Genomic DNA, 23,394 nt, shown 5'->3' with positions numbered 1-23,394 from the left:
TTACCATTACAGCTGGCTGTGTTCTAAGAAAGTAAGTGGTTATGTTAAAGTACTACTGTTAGTAGTGTTAGTTTGCATGTTGGCTGGGTTATTGATGAAAGAACTTATTACCATTACAGCTGGCTGTGTTCTAAGAAAGTAAGTGATTATGTTCAAGTACTACTGTTAGTATTGTTAGTTTGCATGTTAGCTGGGTTATTGATGAAAGAACTTATTACCATTACAGCTGGCTGTGTTCTAAGAAAGTAAGTGATTATGTTAAAATACTACTGTTAGTTTGCATGTTGGCTGGGTTATTGATGAAAGAACTTATTACCATTACAGCTGGCTGTGTTCTAAGAAAGTAAGTGGTTATGTTAAAGTTGTTCTAAGAAAGTAAGTGATTATGTTAAAATACTACTGTTAGTTTGCATGTTGGCTGGGTTATTGATGAAAGAACTTATTACCATTACAGCTATCTGTGTTCTAAGAAAGTAAGTGATTATGTTCAAGTACTACTGTTAGAATTGTTAGTTTGCATGTTGGCTGGGTTATTGATGAAAGAACTTATTACCATTACAGCTGGCTGTGTTCTAAGAAAGTAAGTGATTATGTTAAAGTACTACTGTTAGTTTGCATGTTGGCTGGGTTATTGATGAAAGAACTTATTACCATTACAGCTGGCTGTGTTCTAAGAAAGTAAGTGATTATGTTAAAGTACTACTGTTAGTAGTGTTAGTTTGCATGTTGGCTGCTACTGTAAGCTTTCCACAAGCTTATTAATGAATAAATTAACTTACTTGTTTTAAGGCTAAGAGATTTTCTTTTATTGCCAAGGGAGGCAAACAGAGGAGGCTTAAGTCACTGTGATGGGTCGAAGAGTGAAGTTTAGTTGTGTAAAACTGTAAATGGTCAATGTTTAATGAAGATATTGTGTGGTTAGTGGTTAGCACAATGACAAACGGCCTTTACTTTACCCTACTAATAACAGATACCCATTGGAGTAGGGTGGACTCAGACTTCCTAAGAATCCTGAAATAAGCCAAGCTACTTGGTCATCGTGCCTCCATTTTGCATATAGAATAAAACAATATTCTGAACAAACAGTAAAACAAACTCCAGGTCCAATCTGGCAACTGGCATTCCTGCTGCTACAACTTCCTCTGAAAGTTTCATTATCTCATTCATACTGACTGAGCTGCATCAGAACTAACAATCTTACTAATACAACATTGAGTTATTTACCTTTCATGTCCCATGCCCGGGCATGCTACCCTGCCTCATAGTGGCGCCTAGGTGGAAACGATTGTAAGAGGATTGTAAAGGGTAGCAAATCAAGACTCCCGTGGGGGGTGCCTAAGGGGGTGTGAGAGCATCCTCATTACACTGCGTGGAGTTTTAAAAAAGCTCCCACAACCTTGTCACAATCCAGTCGCTGTTCCTCAATGGGCCGTTACATAATAAATGGCGTGTCCCACTCGGTTAGCCTGGTATAGAAAAGAAAAATGGCGGGGGTCTTAGTAGATCTATACGCCTCCTCTTGCTGCGAGTCTGACCCACCCGCCAGACAAAACAGTGTACACTGTTTTCATACAGGCCGGTGAGAGGGAGCTCTTGTTCACTTTTGCTGGACTAGAGTTCCAAGAGCGAAGGCAGTTTAAGAAGAAGAAGAAGAATGTCCCGTACATTTGATGTAAAAACATATCTGAAAATGTTCTTAACTGTTTTCTGAAAAAAGTATTAAATATAAAAAAGTATACAAGGTAAGGGGGATAATAAACACAAAAATCATAACAAAAAGTAACCCACACTTAAGGGCAACAACTGCATAACTAAAGAAAGATGAGATAAGCAATGAGATGATTTTTTGTCATTTGTCATTGAAATATTCTTTATATAATATTACCTAACAAAATCAATGCTATGTTTTTCCGCTTGGTTTTTATTATCCCATTAGATTGAACATAATTTCTTCTTTTCCAAATACCCAGAACTCCAGCTATGATTTGGGACAAGATATGACTGACAAGAAAAAAGAAAGACTAGGGTCCTTTGATGAGCAGGACTTTCACACTAGGAATGGCATCAGTAACCCAGACTTCCATGATCCTGATATTTTGAAGAAAACAGAAAATCTATAAACTAAAGTAAGTCGCATGGTATTCCTGTAAACCTGTTCCTCCCTTACTAACCATTTTTTTCATGTAGGAAGTATGGTGATTTTGTTTATGCTGGAGGGTGTAAAATGACCTCTGGAGCATGTTAATGTGTTAAGGAACTTTAGTTATGATAAGACACAAAGATAAAGGCACATTCCTCGTCCCATATGCTAGGACAAATTTGTACAAATACTCCTTCTTCCCTAGTGCTATTAGAGCATGGAATGGGTTGCCTGAGCTAGCAAGGAAAACCAGTGACTCGGCAGAATTTAAGTCATTGGTTAATATGCATGACTAAATGCATGACGCGTAGGACGTAATCATCTTCTTTTTTTAAGGTAATGTCTGTATTATATAAGATAAGATAATTGAATTCTCAACTGAGGATTGTTTTTCTTGTTGTGTTAGTGTATCGGGATATGTTTATTTCGTTTAGAGAATTGTAAAACTATTTTTTTTACTGGGAGTATTGACTTAATATAATTGGATTGTGCTTCTGCAATCAGAGAGATATCGACAACCTGAGAATGGGGTGCTATTTTCTTTAGTTCATTTCCATGTTAGAACAGTATTATAGCTTCTAGTTTTCTTTTGCTTTCATAGGTTTCAAGAGTGCAATTTTAAGCTGGTTTATGTTTGTGGCATGCAGCCTTATGTTTTGAGAGTTGGAATATTATTTGATTGAATTCTGTCTATCAATTCAACACACTCATACTTGCAGGTTCTTAATAATGCTCTGAATTAGCACAATATCAATGTTAAGTTGATTGAAGTTTAATCTTTTCAAACATATCCTTAGAAAATGAATGTAAATCCAAAGATGAAATAAATCACAATGAAAAATCACATATAATCTGTTTAAGTATTGACTAATGAAACTGATAGCATGAACTGATAAACAATGGCTAACAATCACCAACAACAATAGCCACTATGTTGCTGTATCTTGTTTTTCTTCTGTGGTATTAAAAAGATTTTTTTAGAAACTACAAGAATTGTTGAACCTTTCCTTGAGTTTTTTTATTTTATTTTTTTTTTCCTAATGGCCAGTATTTTTGTTATTTCAGCAAAAGGTAAAGGTCTCAACTTGAAGCTTTGCAGGACAGTTAGAATTAGGTTGTTTGTTTTTTTTTTGTGCCCTTTCCATTTATTCTTAATACGGAAAGAAATGAGATAAGAGTAGAAACAGATTTCAAATTGGGATAGATGGGTAGGGTAGGGGTGCAATAATGTTTCACAAAGATTATATCAACTCATTCTGTATGTCTCTCTGGTAAAATGTTTTTGCCTTGTTATTTCTCCAACACCCAATCTCAGATCAAGCTGAATATTTTGGACAATTATTTCTTTTACCTAATACAAAATAATATTAAAAAAAAGAAAAAATTTTAAAAATTAACCAATTACTAAATTTTGGTCGGTCCTTTTTTTTTTTAAATGCTTTTAAAAACCAATTACCAGAAAATCTACACAGATATCCCCCACCCCCCATTTTCCCAACTGGTTCAGATAAGTGACAGGATCATAGCCTATTGAGAAAGCTATAGCCTAAGCATAAAATAGAGCTAAACAAAAACAACTGATTTACTGTTGTTGATCTAGATCTGTCACAAATTTTATTACATGACTGATCCAAACTAATTGATACAAGTACACTTCCTATAAGCTTTTGTTTTTTTTTAAGTATTTTTTATGTTTTTCTTGCTTTCTTTCCTGATCTTCATAACTAGGTCACTGGACTAAATGTGCTGTCGAGCATGAGTTTTTATTTTATGTTCAGTTAATGAACTGATGCACACAATCTAATCTTTTACAATTTAATTTTGAATATGTTTCAGATGACATGAGCAAAGGCTTTGAGATAGTAAAATTTACCAGAGATCCACTAAAGTAGCAACACTAGTAACTGTGACTCTAGGAATGCATCTTTGCTGGCTTCTCAAGACTACTACTTACCAACTCTCAAAAAGACTTTCATTAATTGTACACATAAAACTATACAATTGGTAGATGATTTTTTCTGGTAAAGTTCTTACACATGCAAATAAATCATAACAATTGACTTCAAAGGTATTGGGAGAGCAATGCACAACTGAAATAATGCGTTGAACTCAAAGTAGGCCATACAATTTCCAATACTTATGTCAGGGGCTACAATCAGCCGAAAAAAAAAAGCATATCCAGTAGAATCAAACTTCTGCAGCGTCACTAGAGGAAGAAGTTTTGAGAGGCAAGATTGTGTTGCGCCACAGGCTGAATGTGGCTCACAGGCATCATTGGTTTAGCTTTTTTGTTATCTCTTAAGTATCGTTATACTTGTTTGGTCTCTGAGCACATGAACCACAAGAGATGCCCATGTAACATTTTCTATACACAAATAGAACTAAATAAATATGTATGTGTATGTTAAACAGGTGTTGTTTTTTTTAATGTATAAGTTAATTACATCTAGTCCAACTTATTCAGCATTTATGTATATTATATATTGTCCTTTACTGGGTGCTATCCATGTTTTACCATATGTTTAACAGATTGAACTGTAAACATTAATTTTCTTTTTTATTGTCCACTAAAAGTTATAACAATTGCTAATTAAACATTTATTTCATGTGAATTTTATTGTCAAGCTTAATGATATTTACAACCAGCAATGGTTCCAATTTTAATCTCTTAATCAAAGAAATGTTAGCTCAAAATACAATTTTGTCCTATCCTGTATTGGAATTGTATTGAGTGATTTTTTTGTTTGTTTTCTATGTTATGTAAATAGGCTCCCATTAGACAATGGCTTTGTCTGCATCAGAAGTGAACAAATATGCAAGTTGCAAGTGGGTTTGCATAATCACTGCAATCATCCTTAATCTTCAAAATCGAAGAAATTGCCATTATTTATTATGTTCTGTTAAACTAATAGCTAGATTTTAAAATATCACAAAATTTAAACAATTACATAAGTTGTTACATAATGTTATAATTTTTTTGAAAATAAAGTTCATTTGTGAGAAAAGGGTTTAGTGTACAAAATATTAATCAATGTTGAGAAATTGTCTTAAAATGTCCATATAAATTTTTAAATATTGTCATAAATTGTTACTTTTTATACGATATATACTTGATATTTCTGTTTCCACGATTTTTAATGTAAATATATTTATTAGCAATGTTGACTTTTGTTTATTTATCATTATAAAGTGATGTCCAATAAAAGTTATATGCCTGCAATCTTCACAGTAAATTATGAATGTTAGTTAATTCTTTTATTTCAATCCCTTGTGAGTTCTCAAATTTCTATAAAATTATAATCTGAGATTGCATATAATATCCATTTGTATGTATATCTTATCAGCTGTAACATTCTCATTAAATTTTTCAAACACATACAATACTATTGAGACAGTGAACAACTGGAGGTGAATTTCTAAAACAAAATAATGAATTAAAACCTGGTTGAGGGCTAGCACTTCAGATTATTAAAATGGTTTCAAGTTTAAATCCTGCCTGCTACCATCACCTGCCATCCTACAGGAGATTTGTCGCCTGCCCTTGAAGTTTTCTTTCTTGTCTATTAAGGGTGTTTTTAGGTATAGTAATTAGTTTGCGTTGGGCGGTATTTGTCGTCAAGAATATTGTGTTTTACAGTTTTACATCATGCTTAGTTTATTGTGTTTTTCTTTTAGAAGAGAAGTTGTTCCAGCTGTAGATTCTGTTTGCACTACAGTTTTCATATGTTGATATTTTGGTAAAGGTGTTGTTAATGAAAGTTCTGTGATTTAGCAGCATCACTAGATCTAACTTATTCTTTGTTTAAGGGTGTTAGGCTTGGGGCAACATTGGTGTGTGTAGTTTTGAGCTCACCCCTGGAGCCGTGACTGAACCTTGATTAGTTTGAGCCTTGCATCTCTGTGTTGTAGTATTTGAACCTACCCGGGATGTGTGGCCAAAAATGTGTGTGTGAGCGTGAGGTGTGTTCATTTGTACAATTAATAATGCATTAACTTATTATCACATGATTTGTACCTCTTCTGAATATTAAATATTTGTATTTAGTATTACAAGTTATTTTTCAACGATGGTTGACCACTTATTTACAGTTCGGTTATTATGCTAATTGGTTCACTGTTGTTCTTTAATTAATTCATTAGCCTGCTGAGGTGGGGAACACAGTTCATTATATCATCTCCTAGCTAGACCAGTAAAACTCATCTTGACAATCTAAACCTTTTTTTTTCCTTACAAGATAAGGTTATTGTTGAATTTGTATCTGCATTTTTATTTCTGCCTTTCATGCAGTAAAAAAAAAAGGTCATCCATGATAGTTTTTTATTTGACTCTTCTGAGATTTGTGTAAAGTGAATATTTACTTCAGCTAAGGGAAGTAGTCAACATTATGCAGTTCTAAGATTTTAGAGTTAAGTAACTTAGCCTGTAGCTGGCAAAAAAGTCACATGTTGCAGCTTATTTAACGGCTTTGACCCCAAAATTACTTTTAAATGGATGATGCTGCAAAATTTATACTGAATATTCCAACCTGTATTCAATTTCAAAAACTACTCTATACACACACAAAATTAACTATTGAAATGTTCTTTCCATCTGTTCTTTGACTGTGCTTTATAATGGAGTTTATTTTTTCAAGGTATTTCTTTTCCTCTTCAATGAGGCCTACCCAACTTCAACAGGAAAGTAGATATCCTCAGCAGATGATCACAGATATAGACCTTATTTGACCTCACCCTGTTTCAACTCATATCAGCACTTGTGGTTTTTACTTGAAAAATATAGCAGACTTTACAAACAGAAAGAAAGCATATTTTAAAAAATTAAAAGAAACTAAGGCAGAAAGAGCCCATAAAAAGTACCTTAAAATCAAACACCTAACCCAAAGAGTTATCAGACAGCTGCAGAGCGAATGCATATATAAACATAACACTTAGCTTGCAATATTAAACAAGTTTAATAATAAAATTCAAAAGAACAAAATTATCACAACGCATTACTTGTTGAAAATTGCATAAAATTTCTATAAGTAAAAAAAAAAAACATTTCAATGTATGAAGACATTCTCAGTAATTGTTCTTTATTTTGCAATGGCATTACGTGGAGATAAAAATAGTACTTAGGTAACCTACATGTTAAGTCTGCCCTTTCACAAACCGATATTCTATTAAATGCAATGAACAATTTCCAGTGAAGAAAGCTGTCACATAACGGCAGGGACGTAGAGAACTGTCACATAACAGCCGGGACGTAGAGAACTGTCACATAACAGCAGGGACGTAGAGAACTGTCACATAACAGCAGGGACGTAGAGAACTGTCACATAACGGCAGGGACGTAGAGAACTGTCCCATAACAGCAGGGACGTAGAGAACTGTCACATAACAGCAGGGACGTAGAGAACTGTCACATAACGGCAGGGACGTAGAGAACTGTCACATAACGGCAGGGACGTAGAGAACTGTCACATAACAGCAGGGACCTAGAGAACTGTCACATAACGGCAGGGACGTAGAGAACTGTCACATAACAGCAGGGACGTAGAGAACTGTCACATAACAGCAGGGACGTAGAGAACTGTCACATAACAGCAGGGACGTAGAGAACTGTCACATAATGGCAGGGACGTAGAGAACTGTCACATAACAGCAGGGACGTAGAGAACTGTCACATAACGGCAGGGACATAGAGAACTGTCACATAACGGCAGGGACGTAGAGAACTGTCACATAACAGCAGGGACGTATAGAACTGTCACATAACAGCAGGGACGTATAGAACTGTCACATAACAGCAGGGACATAGAGAACTGTCACATAACAGCAGGGACGTATAGAACTGTCACATAACAGCAGGGACGTAGAGAACTGTCACATAACAGCAGGGACGTATAGAACTGTCACATAACAGCAGGGACGTAGAGAACAAATGGGAAAAAAAAAAAGGTCAGGGAACAAACACTAATTTAAACAACTCAAATTTATCTGCTAACATTAAGCACTGATTTATCAAAAAAAAAACATAGTTTTGGGAATAACATTTTATTTTTCTTGTTTGATTATTTTAACAAGTTTCAGGCATTCCCATCAGAAATGAAGATTATTACATCCTAGCCCATACCTCCTGCAGGATGGAAGGGGAGAGCAGCAGGCTGGGTTTGAACTCTGAACCATTGTCATAACATTCCTAAGTGCGTACCACACACACCAGGCTACCACTCTTGAGGGAGGAATGGAACAAGAGGGGCTAAGTCATCTGACATTTGATGTGCTTAAACTAAAACCAAATAGTTGTGGTTAGCAGCCTTAAGGGAGGTTTCATTGTAAAAAATTGACAAGAATGAAATTTAAGATCATCACTAAATAGTTGCTCTAAATGACAACCTTATAAGCAATAAGCTAGGCTGCCAAAGAAAGCGCTTGAGGGACACCCTCAAAGCTTCTCTGAAGGCGTTCAGCATAGACCCAGGCACCTGGGAGACAGAGGCACATGACAGAGCATCATGGCGTCACGCTGTAAAAACTGGCGCACAGGTTGCTGAGGAAAAAAGAACAACGCTGGCAGAAGAAAAACGCCAGAAAAGAAAAGCAAGGCAAACGACACTAGCTCCAGCTGGAATAACCTGCCCAGTGTGCGGCCGAACTTTCCGGGCTCACATATGTCTCACCAGCCACATGATTAGGCATAAAACCCCAGTGCAAAGCCCTCAGCCCCCTGGATGACAAAGTGGTCATCATCGAACCACGATGGACGAACTATATATATATATAAGCAATAACTGAAAGTTTTTTTTGTTTTTTTTTGCTGCTTGTATTAAAGTTTTCAAAAGTAGAACAGATTTGAACAAAAGAAAAAAAAAAAAGATGTTACATTCGTGTATGACTGTTAAGCCAAACCATATTGGGACAATCACACATGGAATGTTACTCTTTAGTCTTATAATTACATTAAGCCGTTCACACTTTTTAAAAAAACTTCTATCCAGACATCTGCTACAGAGAGGTGAATGGGTTATTGTTACATTAAAAACCACTAGTCTTTGAACCTCTAAAGAAGCTTTCCCATTTTCATTTTTTCCCTAAGGAAATTGGCTAACAGCACACCATTTTTAGTGAAAGGGAAGGAAAAATGCTGGTTATTACTAACTGTAAGAAGATTTTACTGAATGGGGGCAAACTTTGAGGATAAAAACAAATTGAGATTCAAACAACAGCGCAAAATTGAACACTCCTAACATAACCAAAAAAAAATTGTCTTGAAAAACTACAAAGAAAGCTGGAAAAAAAAAACAGGGGGAAAACATAGACAAGGTTTGAAGTACAACCACTTTGAATTACAACCTTTTCACTGAACTATATATATATGTGTGTTCCAAGTACAATTTTCAGTAAATAACTTAAGAAAAAAAAATTCATCATAAAAAGCATAAGGAAATCATTTGAAGGAATTAAAACCATATATATATATATCAGTTTGTAGAACATGCTTAAGTAAAGTATGGCATCAGACATATTTTGTGCATGGTACAAAATGGCATAAGCCACACATCTGTTTATAAAATATGTTAAAAACAAAAAACATTATGTTAATTAAATTTTAACAAAAAAGACTAATTATTTTTTTATTATTTTGAAAATAGTTCTAAAATTTTTTTTTAGTTGAAAAGTATAAATTCTACTTTATGAATAATTTCTTGATTCAAGCAACTTTATACAGTAATAGATTTCAGCCCGTATGTACAGGGATAAATATAAGTTATGGTTTTACATTGAGAAACACACTTTTCACTAGCTTACTAGATTTATTGACCTGAGTGACAAGTTGTAGGTACTGATTTCATCTTTTCAAAACAGATTCACACTTTCCTTGATTTCCTTATAGCAATCAATCACACAGACATAAATCCAATCAATCAAGTCCGACAATTTTACACGCAGAGCTACGTAATGTCAACTCATCATACCTGTAACACATCACAGCATCAACTATCAACTCAGACAAATAAACTAACAATCATATACGATAGTTTCACAGTTTAAAGCAATTACGTCAGGACACGTAAACAACCAATCGTTTCATTAATTTCACAGTTTTAACCTGTCGAATCAAACAAATCATCAAGCACACATAACCTAGTATAAGAAGTCAGTGTTACGGTCCTTTGATTGAATTCCCTGAAATACAGAAAGACACATCGTCTTTAGTCTGCCTGTCCTTGACCGACACAACAGTCAGCTCACTGCTCAGGTCTATTGTATTGCCTTCCTTTTCCTGTGAGGGAAAAAAATTACAATTAGATATAATGTCAATTAAAAACACACAAGCACACACTTAAGCACATTAATTCACTCACATACACACAAACAGAGAGCTGGATTTACAACATGCAAGACTGTATACCCACCCATGACCTCCCCCTATAAATAAGCTTTCACATTTCAAAAGTATAAAATGGTTAACGAAATATGCATCTATAAGAACATGAAATTAATTGTACAATAACTCTATTTCTTTCCTCACAAACATCCATGTTTTTAGAGTTCCTAAGATTAAGTGCATTGAAGGATGCTGAGGACTCCTCTAAAACCCTAGCACCTTAATTTACTCAAATCTATATATATACATATTTATTATTTTTACTTACATATCAAATAAATGGACAAAAAATAAATATGAACATAGATCTCTGTTCAGTGAAATAAATTATCAGTGCATATCATTTAAGAAAATAGTCAATTGAAACAATTAATTTTTTAATTGACCCTCACCGTTTTGTAATCAAGCAACATTTCTTTAAAGACCATGAAGTCACTGAAGGTCAGCAAGATTTCAAAAATCTCTCCTTCTAATTCTTCTTTTCTCTCCCTGAAAGAAAAAGGTTCGTAGTTACAAGACATAGACAAAGCCAACAATGTATGGTCTATTTGTAATATGCTACATAGTTACAAGACATAGACAAAACCAACAATGTATGGCCTATTTGTAATATGCTACATAGTTACAAGACATAGACAAAACCAACAATGTATGGTCTATTTGTAATATGCTACCATCAACACAAAAAAAAAAAAGTAACACGTATCAGAGCTTAAAGGTAAATAATATTAGGCAAGTAAATTATCAGCAGAAGTGGGCATGACTAACTGAACTACTTTCTAGATCTAAGTATGGTGTCATGGTTTCCATTCGGGAAAGTCAAGCTACCACAATCTACAACAGCGGTTCTCAACCTTTTAAGCTCGGCGACCCCTTTTTACAACCCCCCCCCCACTCTGCCGCGACAACCCCCCCCCTCCCACCGAACACACCCCATACAGCAATAGAAGAATAGACAAAAAAAATACATATTTTCAATGGTCTTAGGCGACCCCTGGCAAATCGCCAATCGACCCCCAAGGGGGGGGGGGCACAACCCACAGGTTGAGAAGCCCTGATCTACAACTATGTTCTAGACAAACTGTACTGCATTGCCTTAGATAACATCAAACATAACTATGTTGACCTAGACACTGACACCATGTCCTAGACACTACCAGCATGTCCTCAATGATACCACACTCTACCAACATACCCTAGACATCACCAACATGTCCTAGATGCTACCAATATGTCCTAGACATCACCAACATGTCCTAGACATTACCAACATTTCCTAGGCCCTAACACCATGTTCTAAATTACAACACACTCTAACAACATGCCTTTGATACTTAATTATGGTACCCAACAATTACGTTTATTTATACAAGTTACAACTATCTCACATGAACTATACAATAAACACAGACATAAGTTCTTACTGTAGTTGTTGCGTAAAATCTGACATAGAAAAATTTGCTAAGCGTTTTTTGAGCTCTGCCTCAAGGTAAGACTCAATGATTGTAATCTGAAATAGAATTGAGAAAAAAAAACTAGCAGATAAAACTTAATCCCTAAATTGATTAAACAATACAAACACAAAAGTAACTTCACCAAAAATCCAATCAATACAAATAAACTAAACAGTATTCAGTACTTATCTTATATAATACAGACGTTACTTCAAAAAAGAAGATGATTACGTCCTACGCGTCATGCATTTAGTCATGCATATTAACCAATGACTTAAATTCTGCCAAGTCACTGGTTTTCCTGGCTAGCTCAGGCAACCCATTCCATGCTCTAATAGCACTAGGGAAGAAGGAGTATTTGTATAAATTTGTCCTCGCATATGGGACGAGGAATGTGCCTTTATCTTTATGTCTTTCAGAGTATTTTATTAAATTTTGTTTTTGTATTTGAAGATTATAGTTCAGTGTTTTATGTATAATTGCTACTTTACTTTTGAGTCTTCTGTCCTGAAGGCTTTCTAAATTTAGTGATTTTACTAAAGGTGTTACTCTAGTCAAATGTGAATATTCGTTTGTTATGAATCTCACTGCTCTATTTTGTGTCTGTTCCAGTTTCTTAATGTTTTCTTGAGTTGAGGGGTCCAAAACGGAGGATGCCTATTCTATTATTGGCCTAACCAAGGTTAAATAACATTTTAGTTTTATGTTCTTATTTGATTTATAGAAATTTCTTTTACTTCCAAGACAGACATAGTACATATATTGAATACTAACATATTCCTTGTGTATATCTGTGTAACAAAACTTATTCTCTTCTGTGTCCTCAAATTCTTTGTAGTATTTCTCTAGAAATCCATTCTGAATGATTTGAAAAGGCTCCTCTAAAAAAATATAGATAGATATATTTGTGAAGAAGTGAAAAATAATCTATATTTAAATAGTAACAAGGTATTTTTACAAATAAAAAATAAACATAAAGTTGTTAAGTATTTTGTGGGATGCATGACTGAGTGACATAACCTGCCTTACTAAGGTGAAAAAAAAAAAAAGTAAAGTTCCCCATTCAAACCTTGCAATCTATAGGGCAGATGATATAAAGGTTACATTTCATCTGATAGGACTCAAACGCACCATTATGATCTCAAAATTTAAAACTCAAGTCTCTCTAAGATTTGAACCCAGGACTCTGGTTCAGATGACAAGCATTTTACCACTCATCCACCAAGCTCCTTAATGAGGTGAGTTTGAATTTAAAAACTCATGTTGATTAGAAATACAAGATTTCCAATGAGCTAAATTTGCTGAGAAACTAAATGTGGCATGGACATCTTCTACATACTCCCCAAACATGTCCACAAGAGAATGTGGACCAAAGGCTCTAGGAATACTATAGGACAGGGGTTCTCAACCTGTGGGTCGCGACCCCCTTAGGGGTCGATTGACAATTTGCCAGGGGTCGCCAAAGACCATTGAAAAAATGGATTGTTATTGTCTAATCTTCTATTGCTGTGTGTGTTGTGTGCCGGGGGGGGGGGGGGGGGGGCGGCCAAGTGGGGGGGATTGTAAAAAGGGGTCGCCGAGCATAAAAGGTTGAGAACCTCTGCTATAGGAGCATGTAATACATGATATACAAAGCATTAATATTTATAAAAGTAAAGTAAACCTTTCGGGTTTCAAATGTGTGCATTTCTTTCTGGGTTAATGAAGCATATCTTTGAACAACAATTTAATGTATCAACAAACACAAACTATCATTAGTGTTTCTCACAAAACAGAAATACTTTCTTACCCATAATGATATCTTCAATACAACCAATAACTGTATCAAAATAGGCATCTTTCGATGAGCTATAACAAGCAGAAATGTTCAAGAATCACTGACCAAAATATTTTACTTGACAGAAAAGAAGTTTAGCATATTTTCACCATTATAACATCATTTTCAAAAAGACTCTTGAAAATAAACTATCTTACATAATCTTAAATAGCATGAAGGCAATGAAAATTTCATGTTCAGTTTATTTTTGGTAGATGCAAATTTATTGATTTTAAATTAAAATTATAAGGTTCATTTGTTTCTAAAAATAGCTCTGGTATATTATGAAAATGTTAAAGGACTGATGGTTCATAACCATATTGAAAACAGCTAAAAGAATGATCTAGGTCAGTGATGCCCAAACTACAGCCTAAGAGCCATATCTGGCTTGTGGCGCTCTGTTATATGGTCCCTCAAAAGTCTGCCCATAGGGTGATTCTTCTTCATAACTGTCCTAAGAGTTGATACTACGACTCTTGGAATTCTGGGTCTATGGAAGCTTGCCTCTATATCCTTGTTTGAACAAACTTCTGTCTGCGAAAGATCCAAGCAGATGTACATTTTTACATCCCTATAACTGATGGCTTGTAACCCAAGACGCTCAGGTGAAAAGTGAGGCCAAAGGCTGAGCACACTGGTGAAGCACCCCCAATTCTCTGTACCACATCAGTTAAGCAAGTGTCCAACATAAAAATGACCCCTTGTGATACAGCTTGTGGATAATCACATAATGTTGGGACTTTCTCTCATCACATCAAATGCAACGAACTCAGTCCTTAGGCACCCCTTAGGCATTGCTATTGATGTATTTGTCTCCTTTAATGGTCGTTTCCACTCGAGCGCCATGTTGAGGCTGGTCATAAAGAAGCAGAAACAGGATTCGAAGAGTTTTAGCGGTGATGTGGTCCATGAACATGAGTACTGCAAATGTATTTCGCACCCAGGCAAAAAAAACAACAATTTCACATCACTGACCTAGATTAGATGGTGAAGACAACTCTGAGTCAACATAAAAGAAAAAGAAACATCAGGTCTGAATGGAAGCAGACAGTAAAGCAGACATCAATGGACTTAGCAGTAATACTTTCAAGAGCTAATGATTAAAATATATTAACACTTACAGTCCAGTTTCAAGATCTTCATCTAAATTGTCATCTCCAATGACTAGGTCAACCTCCATGTCACCTTTAATACACAAACAGTTCAAGTGAATAATTTTGTAAACAAAATATTTTCAATGCAAAACGAAATAAATAAAGCACAGTTAAAATGAGTGTCATTAAGTGTTGAATAAGATTTATAACTGTTTAGCATACATTTTTTCTTGCTATTTAAATAAAAGAAAATAGCCAAGATCAAATTTCAATCTGTAGGTAAAAACCTAGGCTGGTTGATTTAACCTAACCATTATAATGCTTATTTTCTAGTTTTCTTTGCTTTCTTAACAGAATAAAGATTAACATGCATGACTTAATTGACCTAAAGACATGCATAAGAGGTAATCATCTTTTTTTCTGGGTAACGTAGTTTTATAAGATAAGTCAGTAACATTTGCAATATCCTTTTAATCTACTGATCTCCGGCAGAACTATAAGCCTTATACATCTAGAATTCTAGATCTATAGCCAAAATAGTTTAGAAAATAAACAGATTTAATTTGTCAACTGAGCAAATAATAATGAAGATCAAAGAGTACAATTATAAAACAGAGCTTTTAAAAACAAATAATAGAGATACTCATATAGTCTATAAAAGTATGACGTAACAGTAATTATCTTCTTTTTTTGAAGTAACATCTGTAATATATAAGATAAGATTTTTTAAAGTTTCTCTATTATCTATATGAGTAGACCTATATATCTATAGTTGATAGATCTAGGCTAGTATTGATGCTCATATTTGTAATAGTAATAATACTACTATAGATCTAGATTTCTAATATTATTATTAAGAGTAAAATGTCTAGCTCACAGCTGTGATAGTATATAGTATAGACTATTGTATTAGAATATATCTTCAAACAAGATAAAATGTGGAAAACGACAATTTTTTAGCCTTGCCATTTAATGTTTAAATCTTGACATTCTTGTAGGCCTACTAGCTGTACTGTAACTGTAGTGTTACTAAGAGTTAGTAAGACTAGTCACTAAAACTAAGTGTAGGGCCTACTCTTAAAGTGACTTTACTCTACTTAGTTAAAGTCTAAAGTAAATTATTCAGCCTTGATTTCTGAGATCATTCTCATATTTTAGACTTAAATTATTCTAGAAAATAGAAAACAGTTCTAGATACTACATTCTACATCTAGAATATAAATATATCTAATTTCTAACCACTAAGATTAAAATTATGGTAAAGAATTGAGATCTTAATTAGATAGACGTCCACTGAAATCATGATCATCGAAAAGGAGAAAACTCAGAAATCCACAAAGCGTGCCTGGATACCAAAAGCCGATGCAACGAAAATCCTTTAGTCATCATTAAACACGCAGAAAAGGATTAACATACTAATATTTAAGCGATGCATAAGCATATCTACAGAAAATGTTTAGTGTGATCACTTCTAAATAAACGAACAATTATTTCCTAAGCAAAATACCTTGTGCATGGATATTGTTGGAATTAGAAGCCATTTTTACGCTGCCCGGATATGACATCGATTACAAATTTCGTGACATTGTCAAATTTAGCAGTGTAACAATACGAATGTAAGTAAACTTGAATATTATTAAACCTTATTGTTACTGTAGACACCCAGATAATATATAATCACAACATTGAAAGAAATCAAATTATTTCGAAAAGAAATAATTAAATAATTTTAAAACATTTATCTCTCCGAAATGTTTTTTTTTCTCTTATATTTGTTTTGTTAGCTGAATGTTCAGAGAACAGTTTTTTTAATGTCTTATTGTTTACAATCAACCATTCGTGTAACATACCAAATCAAAACAAAATCAATGAACGTACAAAATAATGGCGGCTAACTTTACATTAGATAGCAATCCAGATAGTTATTTTAGTTTAGATGATATTTTAGCTAGTCAAGAGAAAGTGCCATGTACATTCAATACACAAGTATCAAATATGGGTAATTTTGTCTTCAAATTAGTCTGTTGGGGCACGACTTCTCTATGTCAGACTATGACTAGATCTATATCTCTGTCACTGTCTTTTGCAAGTTTTGCCTTGAAAAAAACTGAATACAGAAATGTCAGAATACAATAATCTAGAACCTCTTTCAACCATTCAAATTTCAATGGCATGCCAGTCCATTCTCTTATTACCTTCTTCTTCGTTCTCATATCTTTTATGACCAATTTTAATTTATGTTGTCTTCCCATCACTTTCTCTTTCTGCCTCTTCCTCTTTTTTCCTGTCACTTTTCCCTGTAACTGTAGCCAGTGCTTCGTCTGTTACGTGTAGGAAGGTCTTAGCAAACCCTGAAACTGAAGTTCTTGTAATAGTAATATGGCCATAGAGTTTTAGTTTGTGTTTGTTTACAATAGTTTGCTGGTCATCATGTTTGTTTGTTTTGTAAAATGTTTTACATGTTTCGGATGTTCCTTCAGAGTTGAAGATAGTTACTTCCTTGTCCAAACCTCCCACAGGACAACGGGGGATGGGAGCGGTCATGGTTTGAACCCGGGACCATCGATAAATCTGACCGATAGTCCAGCGCGCAAACCGCACGACCAGGCAGCCATCCTGTAGTAATCCTGTCTCTATAATCTTTTCATTTGTGATGCAGTCTTTAATTTTAAATGTAATACTGTACCTAGTATCCTTCTGTAGCAACTCAATTCCATTGCTAGGATCCTCCTCTTTAGCTGATTTTAGCTATGCAGTCAGCGTCCAAGACTCACAAGCATATATAAGAAGGTGCCCATGAGATCTAGTAGATACAAAATCTAAAAGTAATCTTGACTAATCTCTAGATCAATATAGACCAGTGATGCCCAACCTAATTCGACCAGCGGGCCATTTTAATTTCCGACACATGACCGAAAAGGTAGAAAAAAATGAACTAAACAAAATGAAATTGACTTTAAACTAATTTTATGAGAAGCCCATGGATGTAGTACTTACATTAATTAATGGGATATTGGAATGTTGTTTTTTTTTCAGGCGTCGGAAAATGGGTTCATTTCTCTACTTCAAATGTGAGCAACATTTTAGCAAGTCTTACCATCGACTCATTTTCTTGTCTCTTTTTGTTAAATATTCCCACCAATGCCACCATATTTATTTCATAATGCTGTTCATATGTGTTTTTGTGTTTAAACAGCTACACATTCCTTATAAAACAAATATGTTGGCTTATTATCATGTTCCACAAAAGTAAAGATCCGTTCACTTTTCCTTGTACATTTTCCATTAAAGTGTTCAATGTTGTGATACCAATGCATTAGAAAAAAATGAGGGCCCTAACATAGGTAAAGCTTCATTTTTCAACCTTTTTTTTTGGGGGGGGGGGGGCATCACTGATCTAGACTAATCTAGATCAAGACCTAATTTCTATACTTACTAGATCTAGATTATTTCTAGGTCTAGACTCTTGTCTCTCTATACTCTATATATTTGATAGTACATCTTTTATACTATCTATTTTTTGCACCTGTGGTGACCTGTCATACTTTTTGCTCCATCTCTTATTCTTGAGGCAATTTTTATAAGTAGTAAGGTGGCCCCTATTGGCCCTATTCTCAACCAGCTGGGAATAGGCAGAAACCATATTCCCAGTCAACTGTGTACCGGTATATATGTGTTCATAATGTTTGAACGGTCGAAATGAACCTTAGGCTTATAGCAGGAGGCTCAGTGGTTGAGGAGTAAAGTGCTTGGCTTCCAAACCTAGGATCCTGGGTTTGAATCCCAGTAAAGAATGGTATTTTAATTTTGTAATTTTTGGACTCCTCTGATTCCACTCATCTCGAATGGGCACCTGACACTAGTTGGGGAAAAGCAAATGTGGTTGGTTGTTGTGCTGCCCACTTGACATCCTTGTTTATCGTGGGCCACAGAAACAGATGACCTTTATATTATCTGCCCTGTATAGATTGCAAGGTCTGAAGGGGAATTTTTACTTATTTTACTTAGCCTAATAGCATCACAAGATAGATTTTTTTAAATTATTTTTTTTTTGCAAAATATAGAAAAAGTTAAAACTAACAAAAGGTACTATTGTTAGAATTCAAGAGCGTAAAAATGTGTAGAGAGAGTTTGATCTATTGGAAGATGCTAAAAAAAAAATAATTTTAAAGTTACGTAGTGTCTTTGAAAATAAAAAAGAATCAAAAATTGTAAAAGAAGTGTTGGGGAGGGCTCTGGCCAAAAGGTAACAGAGAGTACATATGAAACATGTTGATAGTAAATTGAAAAGCTGAAGTCAGAAATTGTACATAGGACTAATGTTGTTTTTTTTTTTGTTGTGGAGGGGGGAGGTGGCATATTTAAAGTGATACTGGAATTTACAGCAAAAAAGTAGGGGGGGGGGATAAAGTGGGTCATTCCAATTCAAGTCAAAAGAGAATGGGTCGTTCTATTTCTTTGTAACTGTTACTAGAATTCGTGGGCTAAAAAGTTGTTGGGGATTGCTAAAATTAGGGGGGACCCTGGCCAAAATAAATAATATAGAGCCTGGGAACAAATTAATAAGCATAGATTGACAATAGTAACTATCAAAAAATGGGCGTATTCTAATGACATGCAATATATATTTTCCAAAATGGGTTTCATATCTCTAGGAATTAACTTCATTATCTCATGATAATTGCTATGTAACTTTGCATTTATACTGTTTAAAGAAAAACAGGCCAGAGCAGGAAAAAACTTTTTTTATTGTATGTTTATGGGGGTGACTATGTAGCCAATGCCCAGTCCACAAAATGAAGGACACCATTGATGTGGGTAACATTTGGGATTGGTATTATGTGATGGTTATAAAAAGAGCAGTCTGATGTCGGTAAATGTTGCAGAGAAGTATTGGGTCATCAATCAAAAACATTTGAATTTCAGTTCTGGTGTTTATTTGGAATTGTGGACTTCATGAATTTTATAGCTTTACAAAAAAAAAAAAAAAAGAAGAGATGTCTTTAGCCAAAAGAATTAAAGGCAGTTTGTCATTATGCTGACCATGTGATTAATAAATGTCTTTTAAAAATTGGTTGAACTTAACTTCATGTGGACAATGTTGTTGTTTTTTTAGGAGAAACTTACAGGCCTTCTTTTTTTAGTGTAATCCATATTGAATTGTTTTTAATATTATTGTTCCCATTTTCTTTAAGGTTATATGGATCAGAGCACAACGGATACAAACATAGTAAGCGGCACAAAGTTGGAGCTTCCATTCTGGCTGGCCAAGTCTCTGGACAGGGGATCACGCAGCATAATAAACATTGATACGCCTAAAAACTACAAAGAAGTGTACAGGCAGATTTTTACTGCAGACCCAAATGTGGTTGACCTACATAAACTAGGTCCTTACTTTTATCTTTTTGGTGGCAAGCTCATCTCGCTGCACCTCCCAGACAATGACGATATTGCCAGTGTGTTGCTTAAGGTAATTCTAAAGTTATAGGCATTATCATTTGAAACTGTTAAGCGTTAATGTGTTGTTATTTATTTATTAATATTGGAAACTAGATATCTTCAAACATTGACTTACCGACTTGAATTATGACTGGCTTTTCATGGCTAATGGGGGAAAGGAATTGTCAAATAATCAATAATGCAATGAGTTATTAAAGACATGTATCCTAGTAGACATTATTACCAGTTTTCTGTCTTAGTAGTAATCATTAATATTAGCACTGACTAAAACTGCAGTAATGCAAATAAATAACTATTTCTAAAGCATATCTTCCATATGAATATAGGTCAGTGTCTCTCAGATTTTTGCTGTTGCTTTTTAAAGGTGTTGACCATTGATTGGGTCTTATGTATAAATGTGATCATTTGTCCAGTCTCATGTCAGAAAGAGTCACTTTACTTTTTTCTTTTTTTACTTCTTATAGATGAGGCAGTGCTTTTTTCTCACTCAAAAAAAAACAAAAAAACAAGAAAACTTTTAAAAAAAAAAATATATATAAAAAAAATCTTATATGAAATGTAATTTGTTTCTAATTGATCTAGACCAGCGGTTCTCAACCTTTTAAGCTTGGTGACCCCTTTTTACTATCCCCCACTCTGCCGCGCCCCCCCCCCCCCCCCCCCCCTATAACATACACAGCAATAGAAGAATACACTAAATACAATCCATATTTTCGATGGTCTTAGGCGACCCCTGACAAATCGTCCATCGACCCCTTAAAGGGTCGCGACCCAGAGGTTGAGAACCCTTGATCTAGACCAACAACAATAAATCTGTACTAATAATAATATTTTTACCAATTGTTTTTGTTTAGCATTATTTCATGCTTTTAGCTTTCTCATTATGCTATGATCCTATCACTTGTCTGGTCCGTTTGGTAAAATGGGTTTGAGTTGGGGAAGAAAGAAATGGATATCTGGGTGGATTTCACCATAAATGGTTTTTGAAAGCATTTACCAAAAAAAGGGAATGACCTGAATACGAATTTTTAGCTCACACCTCTTCAAGCCAACGTGCTAACCACTCTGCTAGTTAGGTACTTATGACTAGAGAAGATTGTATAGTTATATATTATTTGTTTCAATTTAGAGTGGTGATCTATAAAGAGGACTAATTCAGCTTATACCATCTCTTGAGTCAAGTATGTTTGTTTCCCTTGTTCGAGTTATCAAACAAAATAATTAATTACCAATAGTTTTTTTGTTTTTTTTTTGTTCTTGTGTTGTCAGGTAAAAGAAATATTTGTAAAAAATTTCTGCTTGATCTGAGATTGGGTGTTGGAAAAATAGTGTATACAAACTTTTTACCTGACAGAAAGACAGTCACTTAATATAAGTTTTGTGAAAAATTATTGCACTCCTATCCTAACTTTTCTTTCAGACTTTTCAAGGTAGATTTAGAAGAATAATGGATGGTTCTCAGAATACATTGAATGTGGATCTAACATCTCAAGTCAGTTTATTAGATGAGCAAGAAAGATTATTGTTTTCTGCTGGTCAACAAGGACTTCATGACTTTCAAAAGTGGGAAACACGAGAGTCAGAAAAATTATCCACATCCACAATGGTAGCTAACCACAGAAAGCGAAAACGATTTGTCCTTAGTTCTAAGTCTAGTTAATTACAATAGTTGTTTTTTTGGGTTTTTTTTGCCATGTAGATATTTTACCCATTGAAAGCTGTTAAATTATACGAGATGTGTGAGAGAGAGAGACAGAGAGAGCTAGCCTGGTGGGAAGGGGGCGGGGGGAGAGAATACATAATAGTTTACTGAATTTTTTTTTATCAGTAATCAATGTCCATATATGTACTTTATTGATAAATATAATTAAATATGTCATGATTGAACAATGTTGTGTTTTGTTGTTTGTTGTTTTTTTTGTGTGTAGTATTTTCCTTATTCTCTATTTAACATAAAAGTTAATGTTTGTTTGTTTGTAAAATGTTTTACATGTTTCGGATGTTCCTTCAGAGTAGAAGATAATTACTTCCTAGTCCAAACCTCCCGCAGGATGACAGGGGATGGAAGCGGGCAGGGTTTGAACCCGGGACCATCGATAAATCTGAACAACAGATAACAGAAAATATGGACATACTACATATACGAAAACAAATAGCACAGATACGACCGTATTACACACGCGTGTTGCGCTCTATGTATCGCTTATTGAAACAACTGAAGAACGATTGCGTCTCGAGGGATTATGTTCGGTAGTAGGCTATATGGCAGGTAACGCTTTGCAAATGCGGGATATATAATATAAGGGTACGGGTTGTACGATTTTGCTTTTATTTTGTTATTTGTTCGGGGTATAGGCGTGTGCGGGTTATACTTGTATGCGAGATAGGCCTATATGCGCGAAAAATACGGTAATTGTGCAAAAGTTTCAACGTGCTTTTTCTTTTTTTTTTTTTTTTTTTTTTTTTTTTTTTTTTTTTTTTTTTTTTTTTTTGAATAGGTACGCACCGGTACGCGTACTGGCACCTTTTTCAATGTGTGGAAAAAATATTACTTTTTTTTTTGTATTTTTAAGTTTATTATTAATTTATTAGTAGTTAAAAATTAGGTAATCCATCACTGAGTACCTTTTTTTAAAAAAAAGCACTGGGAAATGGTAGAAAGACGAGTGAGTTGATATAAATTATAAGCTTTGTAATAAGTAAAGTTCTCCTTTCAGACCTTGTGGTCTACAGGGCAGATGATGTAAAGGTCATCTGTATCTGGGGCCTACGGTTAACAAGGATGCCATGTGGCCAGCACAACGACCAACCACCCCTTTAATTTTCCCAACTAATGTCAGGTACCCATTCGACATGGGTGAACTCAGAGGCGCCCAAAGATCTCGAAATTAAAAAACTCATGTCCAAGCTTTGTAATAAGATACGTTTTAATTATGTGAAGTAAAATTATTTTTGATCTAACTCATATAACTTAGGCAAATTCTAGATTCTATATAGACTATAGATCTAACATTTATAGGCTAAGATGCTAAATATTGTATAAGATAAGATATTAAAAA

At 34.5% G+C, this 23,394-nt stretch overlaps 3 protein-coding genes across 5 annotated transcripts in view; 2 read left to right on the top strand and 1 right to left on the bottom strand.

Annotated features, from left to right (window-relative positions):
* LOC106075311 (sodium-coupled monocarboxylate transporter 1-like) overlaps positions 1-6,197 on the top strand; it is a 35,933-nt gene extending 29,736 nt beyond the window's left edge. For all 3 annotated transcript variants that reach the window (XM_056036110.1, XM_056036111.1, XM_056036109.1), the window contains 2 exons: positions 1,971-2,126; positions 3,977-6,197. In XM_056036110.1, coding sequence (XP_055892085.1) covers positions 1,971-2,120 — 150 coding nt within the window. In that variant the 3' untranslated portion in view covers positions 2,121-2,126; positions 3,977-6,197. The remainder of the gene's footprint in view (positions 1-1,970; positions 2,127-3,976) is intronic.
* An 876-nt stretch (positions 6,198-7,073) lies between these two features.
* Positions 7,074-16,468, bottom strand: LOC106079251 (ADP-ribosylation factor-like protein 2-binding protein). Its single transcript, XM_056036406.1, has 7 exons — positions 16,383-16,468; positions 14,903-14,966; positions 13,755-13,813; positions 12,740-12,846; positions 11,936-12,021; positions 10,904-11,000; positions 7,074-10,406 (listed from the first exon to the last, which is right to left on the bottom strand). Exons 1-7 carry the CDS (start codon positions 16,438-16,440, stop codon positions 10,287-10,289), a joined length of 591 nt encoding a protein of 196 aa, XP_055892381.1. The 5' UTR covers positions 16,441-16,468; the 3' UTR covers positions 7,074-10,286.
* A 224-nt stretch (positions 16,469-16,692) lies between these two features.
* Positions 16,693-22,173, top strand: LOC106079250 (DNA replication complex GINS protein PSF3-like). The gene is made up of 3 exons (XM_056034332.1): positions 16,693-16,874; positions 20,071-20,345; positions 21,756-22,173. The coding sequence occupies exons 1-3, from the start codon at positions 16,760-16,762 to the stop codon at positions 21,993-21,995; spliced, it is 630 nt and encodes a 209-aa protein (XP_055890307.1). The 5' UTR covers positions 16,693-16,759; the 3' UTR covers positions 21,996-22,173.
* The last annotated feature ends 1,221 nt before the right edge of the window (positions 22,174-23,394 follow it).

Source organism: Biomphalaria glabrata, chromosome 7 (assembly GCF_947242115.1).
Source record: "Biomphalaria glabrata chromosome 7, xgBioGlab47.1, whole genome shotgun sequence".
NCBI lineage: Eukaryota > Metazoa > Mollusca > Gastropoda > Planorbidae > Biomphalaria > Biomphalaria glabrata.
This window is presented reverse-complemented; position numbering and strand designations above follow the sequence as displayed.